Source organism: Ceratina calcarata, unplaced genomic scaffold, assembly GCF_001652005.2.
Source record: "Ceratina calcarata isolate Rehan_Ccalc_2016 unplaced genomic scaffold, ASM165200v1 scaffold157, whole genome shotgun sequence".
Lineage (NCBI taxonomy): Eukaryota > Metazoa > Arthropoda > Insecta > Hymenoptera > Apidae > Ceratina > Ceratina calcarata.
In genome coordinates this window covers 130,839-141,466 of record NW_017136957.1, presented here as the reverse complement: position 1 = coordinate 141,466, position 10,628 = coordinate 130,839, and the positions used below count along the sequence as shown (strand labels likewise).

The window sequence follows — 10,628 nt, the reverse complement described above, 5'->3', positions numbered from 1 at the left end:
GCATCAGGGATCGTATAATTTTTCCGCTTCCCCTCTTTTTCGCCCGTATTTCGATCCCCATTACTATTCTCCTCATTCGCCTTTGCGAAGCTCTCATAGCATACCCCCATCAAGTACCAGTCCCCACCATGGTCGCGTCGTCCCCACTTTCCGGTCGAGGGGAAAATTATACGATCCCTGGTCAGCATGCGAAGAGGAGAAGAGAGAAAACTCGCTCAATCCGATGACGCTGGGCGTGACCGTTCCTCTTGCTTATTGTTAGACTCGATCGACGATTTTATAGATGTAAAACAAAACGTGATACATAATGTTGCAACAAATCGATATTTCGAAATTTAAATCGATGCATTTACGTAGTCGAAGCTCGTACATGTTCCAGCAACATTTGCACAATTCACGAAAAGTCGTTTCAATTATCGTAAAATATGTAAACGACTAACCGATAAGCGACTAGATAAAGGAGAGGAAGGAGGCGATGATGATGACGAAAGTGAGAAAACAATCGATAAGCCACTCGTTAAGTGTATATCGTCTTTATTTTTAATTCATTTTTTACAAAACGATTAACATTTTATTTAGCAGACTTCCGTCGGCTGAGAATGTAAATTCTATATCTGTACATTGTTTTCGTATTTTATCTATTAAAAGTGATCGTCAACTTACGTCACCCCTTCTATCGTGTTCCGTACAAATAAAACGAGTCAACCAAATGCGCATCCTATACCAACTAGTGATCATGTCTTGACGTTTATCAACCAACGAATTAGAGCGGAACGAACTTAGTTCGAAGAGCATGTGTCGATTGTATGACAAGATCTAGTACAAATGTGACGTCTTTAAGGTAGTCTACAGGCTCGAAAGCGAAATTAAACAAGAGATACGCCAGGGTTGCTTTCAGTTCCAGCATGGCGAATTTTTGCCCTGTAGAAATTCAACATTTGTAGCTACGCTCCTCAATGTTGTTCTCATTCCGTTTCCTTACCCATACAATTCCTTGAACCGGCGCTAAAAGGTATATACGAGTACGGGTGTCGTCCATGATCGTAAAGCCATGTAATATTTTTAGTAGTCTAGACTGTAGCATCCCTACAGGAGTAAGGAAGAAGACAAAGTCGATGTACAACCATGGTCTTAGTAATCTATAAAGAAAGATATACGAATATCGTTTGCGTACTATATGATAGAAATGAGAGCGCATTCAAATCCTTTACCTATACACCATAGTTTCCACCACATCGTGCACGGCTTTGAGATATTTGAATTGAAATTTTCCTTTATCAGCAAGGGACGTTCCCATTGCAGTTTCTAAAGGAAGAATCAAGCATTTTTACTACATTCTTCAAGTATTTTCTCTCACATACAATCAAGAAATTCAAGTGACCAACAATTAGGCATTCGACTTAATTGTGATTTACCACAAATAATATTTAAAGTGTACTCGCTCATCAAGATCTTCAGATCTTTAACAACAGGCCCTCCTTCGCTCTTTAGTTTCTTGATCAACCGTTCCCCTTCCTGGATGAAAACTTCGGAAAATTCCCGGAGCATATTGAAATGAAAAGCAGGTGTTAGTAATTTCCTGCGTGTTTTCCACTTGCGACCTGTAAGTGAATCGAACGATACCGCGCCTCTTTTATTGCATTTTTATTTAGCATATCCCGTACTTGTTTGTTTTCGCGTAACAAAAAAAACTAAATATACTTCACAGTACATAATTAACAAAAAGGTCATTGTCTAGAATCTAATCACCGTATCTTGCGAATGTATTGAAATATTTGAATAGTTGTGAAGACAAAACAAATTCGCAATTATTACATCATTGTCATACTGCGAATAAAAAATATGTGTCTCAGTAGCCGCTGCGAATTATAGTTTCGCTTGTTAGACATCAGTGATTTTGTATAGTTTTAATTATTTTCTAAGGGGAATTACCTGAACTGGTAAAAATTCCGGTGTTGAACCATGGTACCGTTAAGTCATATATATTACTCTTCTGAATGAATTTAGGTTGTCCTATGACTCTCTGTGTGATGAAAACAATGAAATGATTAAAGGAATACAGTTTGCAACTAGCCATTGAGAGATTAAGGATTTTACTGATACATGTATTAATAATGCCGGTACAATATTTTTGTACAATTGAATTTTTCCTACCTCGATATCGTCCGGATGGCGGATATTTACATAAGCTTCCCAAACATTCCAGAGTTTGAATATCGGATAATATTGCTTGTTCAATTTCCTTAATCGTTCCCACATCTCAGCTGCAATGGTCCGAACAAATTGAAATAGTTGCGAGATGCGACTTAAATAATTTTTAACTCGTATTCGTTAATGCAAATGTATCTTACGTGGTGAAACGTGAAAATGTAGAAGGTTTCCAAAAATGGGCACAGCCGGTGGGCCAGGTATCAAGTTAATTATCCTCCCATATTTTCCGAAATGCAATAGGCAGTATTGCAAACATATTGCAAGAAGTACTATCAATAAAATCGTGGTGATCATTTCTTTAATTTCCTTTATATTCTTTACAGTTCACGCAGAGTTCACAAACACTCGGGTGAATACTACTTAAGTACACTACTTAAGATTAGAGAAATTTATATAATAAGATAATTTTTTAAGCGCTTCACACACTTTCAAATTTTCGGTCGTATGTTAAAACAGAAAAATTAATTAATTGAATAGATTCTTAAAAAGAGCACCGCTTCGAATATTATTAACTGTCAACGGACACTTGTGTCCCTATCCGCGTACAGAAGTTAATTTTGGTTGCCAGCGCGAATATATTTGCGCATTGAGGAGAATTTCAGAGCTCTGCAAGTATTTAAATATTGTTATCACACATACACAAGAGTGTAAATACGCAATTCGAAGTAGCAGGTCAGTGGCTATGTCAATGATTATAATATTTTAATTAGTTGCGAGGCACAATCCAAGTCTCACAAAACTTGGCTCGATCAAATGCGTAGCGTGACCGTTCCTCTTGCTTAGACTCGGTTGATAATTTCATGAATGAAAAATGAAACGTGATACATAATGTTGCTACAAATCGATGTTTCACACTCTAAATCGAATAGAAATAGTTTCGCACTGGTACAGGATTCCCGAGAACGTTAACATAGGCGAAGAAGCTCCGGAAAACGCATCCGCGGAATCTAGTGTTATATCTCGAAGTTCCTGTAATGACATGATATAAAAGAAAAGCACGTCTCAAGCATTTTCATATGAAGGCAGTAGCTTCAAGACACCAATAATACCGCAACAGAATACTATTAGAAGAAAAAAGGAATCACATTTTATTAGAAATTGACAAAATTTATTCAACATAATCAGCAGAGTCGATGTCTACATCAATGATGTAGAAAGAAAGGGAGAAAGGAATTAGAAGATGCAAGTGGCTTGGAATAGTGATATCTTAAAAAATAAAAGACATACATAAGTTTTGCTCAATTAGAGAACTTGGTTGCGCATATAACTTACAAGCCTATTTACACATACATGTTTCATAGTTTTAATTAGCGAAACAAAAATTCTTTATTTTAGTTTTCATTTTTAATTCATTTTTTACAAAACGATTAACATTTTATCTAGCAGACTTCCGTCGGCTGAGAATGTAAATTCTGTATCTGTACATTGTTTTCGTGTTTCATCTATTATAGGAGTGGTTAGGGAATGAATCTAACTTAATACTAGATTAACTTTAAATTTATTAATATTATTTTTGAATGAGTATGCTTATAAACTGTAGAAGTACGTAAATGAAAAGATAATGTGAATTGGCAAATACATCGCACGTTTGCGCTGCGCCACACATCACGCCCCTTTGCACGCTTCTAACTCCGCGCAAAAAAACAAAAACGTCTCGAAAGGTCCTTACTTCGCAATGGTAAGGCGTGAGGAGTAAACTAGACTTCATCTATTAAAAGTGATCGTCAACTTACTCGCCCCTTCTATCGTGTTCCGTACAAATAAAACGAGTCAACCAAATGCGCATTCTATACCAACTAGTGATCATGTCTTGACGTTTATCAACCGACAAATTAGAGCGGAACGAACTTAGTTCGAAGAGCATGTGTCGATTGTATGACAAGATCTAGTACAAAAGTGACGTCTTTAAGATAGTCTACAGGCTCGAAAGCGAAATTAAACAAGAGATACGCCAGGGTTGCTTTCAGTTCCAGCATGGCGAATTTTTGCCCTGTAGAAATTCAACATTTGTAACTACGCTCCTCAATGTTGTTCTCATTCCGTTTCCTTACCGATACAATTCCTTGGACCGGCGCTGAAAGGTATATACGAGTACGGGTGTCGTCCATGAGAATTCTCAGGTGTGAACCGTTCCGGGTCGAAGACGTCCGGATTGGGCCAAAACTTCGGATCTCTGTGAGTATCGTATAGGTGCACGTTCACTATGGTGTGGGCAGGTATTAGATAATTACCTAAAAAACAGTACAAGCTTCTCGGTTATTTAATAAACCAAAAGTAAGAAACTGTAGAATTGATTTCGACGCATACTTAACGTTACGGCCTCTTCTAGAGAACGAGACAAGAAAGGCGCGACTGGATAAAGTCTTAGCGACTCCTTGATGCACATTTCGAGATACGGTAATTTTTGAAGGTCGGACATAGCTAGCTTTCCGTTGCTCGCTTCCATTATCTTTTTCACTTCAGTCCTGGCTCGATCCTGAGAACGAACGGTCGTAAAATGTATTACACGTTTCTTTTTTTATTCTTCTTTCGAGAAGTTACCTGAATCTGTGGGTGTTCAGCCAAAAGCATTATAGTATAACAAAGGGCTACTGCCGTTGTATCGTGTCCCTGTTGAAAATTGCAAAGCATTAGATACGAAGTGTATATCGATAAAGTTAATTTTATTTCCAAGACGCAAACGCACCCCAAACAGAAACGTGTCGACTTCTTCTCTAATGCCTTCGTCGTCTATTAGATTGTGTCGATGAGCCGATAAGAGTAAATCGAGAAAGACAAGCCTCTTTCTGCGAACTGTAAACAAATAAACACTTAAATCATAAGTAGCATCAATTAAGTACGATTAATCGTTTGCATAACGTACTGCCGCATGTCACATCATCAGTTTCTTTGTTAGCATTGCCGTCCAAATCAGCCAAATAGCGATGGTTGGTCTTATCGTGGTATTCCTTACGTTCTTTAATGATCTGTAACATATCACAGATTGCAACACTGATGCTTTATATGTTAAAACAGAAAAATTAATTAATTGAATAGATTCTTAAAAAGAGCACCGCTTCGAATATTATTAACTGTCAACGGACACTTGTGTCCCTATCCGCGTACAGAAGTTAATTTTGGTTGCCAGCGCGAATATATTTGCGCATTGAGGAGAATTTCAGAGCTCTGCAAGTATTTAAATATTGTTATCACACATACACAAGAGTGTAAATACGCAATTCGAAGTAGCAGGTCAGTGGCTATGTCAATGATTATAATATTTTAATTAGTTGCGAGGCACAATCCAAGTCTCACAAAACTTGGCTCGATCAAATGCGTAGCGTGACCGTTCCTCTTGCTTAGACTCGGTTGATAATTTCATGAATGAAAAATGAAACGTGATACATAATGTTGCTACAAATCGATGTTTCACACTCTAAATCGAATAGAAATAGTTTCGCACTGGTACAGGATTCCCGAGAACGTTAACATAGGCGAAGAAGCTCCGGAAAACGCATCCGCGGAATCTAGTGTTATATCTCGAAGTTCCTGTAATGACATGATATAAAAGAAAAGCACGTCTCAAGCATTTTCATATGAAGGCAGTAGCTTCAAGACACCAATAATACCGCAACAGAATACTATTAGAAGAAAAAAGGAATCACATTTTATTAGAAATTGACAAAATTTATTCAACATAATCAGCAGAGTCGATGTCTACATCAATGATGTAGAAAGAAAGGGAGAAAGGAATTAGAAGATGCAAGTGGCTTGGAATAGTGATATCTTAAAAAATAAAAGACATACATAAGTTTTGCTCAATTAGAGAACTTGGTTGCGCATATAACTTACAAGCCTATTTACACATACATGTTTCATAGTTTTAATTAGCGAAACAAAAATTCTTTATTTTAGTTTTCATTTTTAATTCATTTTTTACAAAACGATTAACATTTTATCTAGCAGACTTCCGTCGGCTGAGAATGTAAATTCTGTATCTGTACATTGTTTTCGTGTTTCATCTATTATAGGAGTGGTTAGGGAATGAATCTAACTTAATACTAGATTAACTTTAAATTTATTAATATTATTTTTGAATGAGTATGCTTATAAACTGTAGAAGTACGTAAATGAAAAGATAATGTGAATTGGCAAATACATCGCACGTTTGCGCTGCGCCACACATCACGCCCCTTTGCACGCTTCTAACTCCGCGCAAAAAAACAAAAACGTCTCGAAAGGTCCTTACTTCGCAATGGTAAGGCGTGAGGAGTAAACTAGACTTCATCTATTAAAAGTGATCGTCAACTTACTCGCCCCTTCTATCGTGTTCCGTACAAATAAAACGAGTCAACCAAATGCGCATTCTATACCAACTAGTGATCATGTCTTGACGTTTATCAACCGACAAATTAGAGCGGAACGAACTTAGTTCGAAGAGCATGTGTCGATTGTATGACAAGATCTAGTACAAAAGTGACGTCTTTAAGATAGTCTACAGGCTCGAAAGCGAAATTAAACAAGAGATACGCCAGGGTTGCTTTCAGTTCCAGCATGGCGAATTTTTGCCCTGTAGAAATTCAACATTTGTAACTACGCTCCTCAATGTTGTTCTCATTCCGTTTCCTTACCGATACAATTCCTTGGACCGGCGCTGAAAGGTATATACGAGTACGGGTGTCGTCCATGAGAATTCTCAGGTGTGAACCGTTCCGGGTCGAAGACGTCCGGATTGGGCCAAAACTTCGGATCTCTGTGAGTATCGTATAGGTGCACGTTCACTATGGTGTGGGCAGGTATTAGATAATTACCTAAAAAACAGCACAAGCTTCTCGGTTATTTAATAAACCAAAAGTAAGAAACTGTAGAATTGATTTCGACGCATACTTAACGTTACGGCCTCTTCTAGAGAACGAGACAAGAAAGGCGCGACTGGATAAAGTCTTAGCGACTCCTTGATGCACATTTCGAGATACGGTAATTTTTGAAGGTCGGACATAGCTAGCTTTCCGTTGCTCGCTTCCATTATCTTTTTCACTTCAGTCCTGGCTCGATCCTGAGAACGAACGGTCGTAAAATGTATTACACGTTTCTTTTTTTATTCTTCTTTCGAGAAGTTACCTGAATCTGTGGGTGTTCAGCCAAAAGCATTATAGTATAACAAAGGGCTACTGCCGTTGTATCGTGTCCCTGTTGAAAATTGCAAAGCATTAGATACGAAGTGTATATCGATAAAGTTAATTTTATTTCCAAGACGCAAACGCACCCCAAACAGAAACGTGTCGACTTCTTCTCTAATGCCTTCGTCGTCTATTAGATTGTGTCGATGAGCCGATAAGAGTAAATCGAGAAAGACAAGCCTCTTTCTGCGAACTGTAAACAAATAAACACTTAAACCATAAGTAGCATCAATTAAGTACGATTAATCGTTTGCATAACGTACTGCCGCATGTCACATCATCAGTTTCTTTGTTAGCATTGCCGTCCAAATCAGCCAAATAGCGATGATTGGTCTTATCGTGGTATTCCTTCCGTTCTTTAATGATCTGTAACATATCACAGATTGCAACACTGATGCTTTAAGTATTCGTAATAAAAATCATTATCACCGCTACCTGTTTCGTAAAGCCATGTAATATTTTTAGTAGTCTAGACTGTAGCATCCCTACAGGAGTAAGGAAGAAGACAAAGTCGATGTACAACCATGGTCTTAGTAATCTATAAAGAAAGATATACGAATATCGTTTGCGTACTATATGATAGAAATGAGAGCGCATTCAAATCCTTTACCTATACACCATAGTTTCCACCACATCGTGCACGGCTTTGAGATATTTGAATTGAAATTTTCCTTTATCAGCAAGGGACGTTCCCATTGCAGTTTCTAAAGGAAGAATCAAGCATTTTTACTACATTCTTCAAGTATTTTCTCTCACATACAATCAAGAAATTCAAGTGACCAACAATTAGGAATTCGACTTAATTGTGATTTACCACAAATAATATTTAAAGTGTACTCGCTCATCAAGATCTTCAGATCTTTAACAACAGGCCCTCCTTCGCTCTTTAGTTTCTTGATCAACCGTTCCCCTTCCTGGATGAAAACTTCGGAAAATTCCCGGAGCATATTGAAATGAAAAGCAGGTGTTAGTAATTTCCTGCGTGTTTTCCACTTGCGACCTGTAAGTGAATCGAACGATACCGCGCCTCTTTTATTGCATTTTTATTTAGCATATCCCGTACTTGTTTGTTTTCGCGTAACAAAAAAAACTAAATATACTTCACAGTACATAATTAACAAAAAGGTCATTGTCTAGAATCTAATCACCGTATCTTGCGAATGTATTGAAATATTTGAATAGTTGTGAAGACAAAACAAATTTGCAATTATTACATCATTGTCATAATGCGAATGAAAAGTATGTGTCTCAGTAGCCGCTGCGAATTATAGTTTCGCTTGTTAGACATGAGTGATTTTGTATAGTTTTAATTATTTTCTAAGGGGAATTACCTGTACTGGTAAAAATTCCGGTGTTGAACCATGGTACCGTTAGGTCATACATATTACTCTTTTGAGTGAATTTAGGTTTTCCTATGACTCTCTGTGTGATGAAAACAATGAAATGATTCAAGGAATACAGTTTGCAACTAGCCATTGAGAGATTAACGATTTTACTGATACATGTATTAATAATACCGGTACAATATTTTTGTACAATTGGATTTTTCCTACCTCGATATCGTCCGGATGGCGGATATTTACATAAGCTTCCCAAACAGTCCAGAGTTTGAATATCGGATAATATTGCTTGTTCAGTTTCCTTAATCGTTCCCACATCTCAGCTGCAATGGTCCGAACAAATTGAAATAGCTGCGAGATGCGACTTAAATAATTTTTAACTCGTATTCGTTAATGCAAATGTATCTTACGTGGTGAAACGTGAAAATGTAGAAGGTTTCCAAAAATGGGCACAGCCGGTGGGCCAGGTATCGAGTTAATTATCCTTCCATATTTTCCGAAATGCAACAGGTAGTATTGCAAACAGATCGCAAGAAGTACTACCAATAAAATCGTGGTGATCATTTCTTTAATTTTCTTTATATTCTTTACAGTTCACGCAAAATTCACAAACACTCGGGTGAATACTACTTAAGTACACTACTTAAGATTAGAGAAATTTACATGACAAGACAATTGTGTAAACGCTTTACACACTTTCAAATTTTCGGTCGTAGTTTAAAACAGAAAAATTAATTAATTGTATAGATTCTTAAAAAGTATTTCGCTTCGAATATTATTAAATGCCAACGAACACTTGTGTCTCTGACCACGTACAGAAATTAATTTTGGCTACCAGCGCGAATATATTTGCAGACTGAGGTGAAAGTGACCTGGTTTAAGACGGGGTGATTCTTGTTGGTTCCCATCCTCAACCTGGTCACTCTGACCTTGGCCCTTTTTGGGGCCGCGCGTTAACACAGACGTTGCCACTCCTTAAGGATCTCTCCTCGGTGGTGCATTAAAATTGATGGTTGATAAAATTGGTGGTGAATAAATTCAGTTCTTTTTTCAAATCAAATTGAGAAATAATTACTTTCCCGTTTTTATGACAAATTTGCATTATAGTATGATCACTTTCTTCACGCGCGGTATGTAAGTACTTCTTTCATATCTGTCTGTCTTTATTGATCACATTGTACTTTTTCTCTCTCTTTACCTATTTGTGAGATCTCCACTGGCCATTATAAGTGATAAGGGACGAGTAGTGCCATGGACATTTAACCGAAGGTAGGGTACAGTAGCCCTGTTGCAACGTCGCCTAATTTATGACACCTTCAAGTGTCTCCGCAGGCACTTTTCCTACTCGTTGTAAGTAGCTCACCTCTCGCCTCGCAATGATTTTATTCAACGAACATTTTCGAAATTTTGGAATTTCGATTCCTTTATGTCTTGTACTATATAAATATTAAGCCTATTTACGAGGAAGATCGACGTATCAATTATTAAAAATCTAAACGTTGTACATATATCGATAGTCTCGTTCCGTCGCGTTTTTAAAAATATGAGGGGCTCGTCGATCTAAAAAAATCTAATTTCGCTATTTCGAAGAAATATGCATTCAAAAATAATGACTTTGGTCATGCACTGAATCAGATATTTAAATTCAAGGTCGACTCTTTTGACCATTTGACCGTCGATACTCGACGAACTACGTTTACCTCGCTACATCTGTTCGGTCACTTCGTCCAGCCATGCTTGAATTCATTAAAAGAAAAATGCCACCATCCTAAGTACATCTGAATTTTAGTTATGGATCTGAAATTCCACTAAGTAGGCATTACAATGTTAAAAAAGTTAACATTTACGGATTTATGGATTGCTCCGACAACTTATTATTTGATATAGAGCGACCTGGGCGTTCATTACACTATAACGA

General features: G+C 37.3%; 1 protein-coding gene and 1 pseudogene across 2 annotated transcripts; both read right to left on the bottom strand.

The window, feature by feature from the left end:
* Positions 1 to 517: 517 nt before the first annotated feature.
* Positions 518 to 2,811, bottom strand: LOC108632495 (cytochrome P450 4C1-like; annotated as a pseudogene).
* A 587-nt stretch (positions 2,812 to 3,398) lies between these two features.
* Positions 3,399 to 9,289, bottom strand: LOC108632487 (cytochrome P450 4C1-like). 2 transcript variants are annotated; one of them, XM_026819736.1, is made up of 12 exons: positions 9,121 to 9,289; positions 8,924 to 9,033; positions 8,702 to 8,792; positions 8,185 to 8,370; positions 7,981 to 8,074; positions 7,806 to 7,908; positions 7,634 to 7,736; positions 7,457 to 7,563; positions 7,312 to 7,380; positions 7,078 to 7,246; positions 6,822 to 7,001; positions 5,958 to 6,760 (listed from the first exon to the last, which is right to left on the bottom strand). In XM_026819736.1, the coding sequence occupies exons 1-12, from the start codon at positions 9,272 to 9,274 to the stop codon at positions 6,603 to 6,605; spliced, it is 1,524 nt and encodes a 507-aa protein (XP_026675537.1). In that variant the 5' UTR covers positions 9,275 to 9,289; the 3' UTR covers positions 5,958 to 6,602. The 2 variants fall into 2 exon arrangements, with proteins under 2 accessions (XP_026675536.1, XP_026675537.1); XM_026819735.1 differs by lacking the exons at positions 5,958 to 6,760; positions 6,822 to 7,001; positions 7,078 to 7,246; ... (3 more) ...; positions 8,924 to 9,033; positions 9,121 to 9,289 and adding exons at positions 3,399 to 4,201; positions 4,263 to 4,442; positions 4,519 to 4,687; ... (1 more) ...; positions 4,898 to 5,004; positions 5,075 to 5,177 and having other exon boundaries at positions 8,702 to 8,756.
* Positions 9,290 to 10,628: the final 1,339 nt, after the last annotated feature.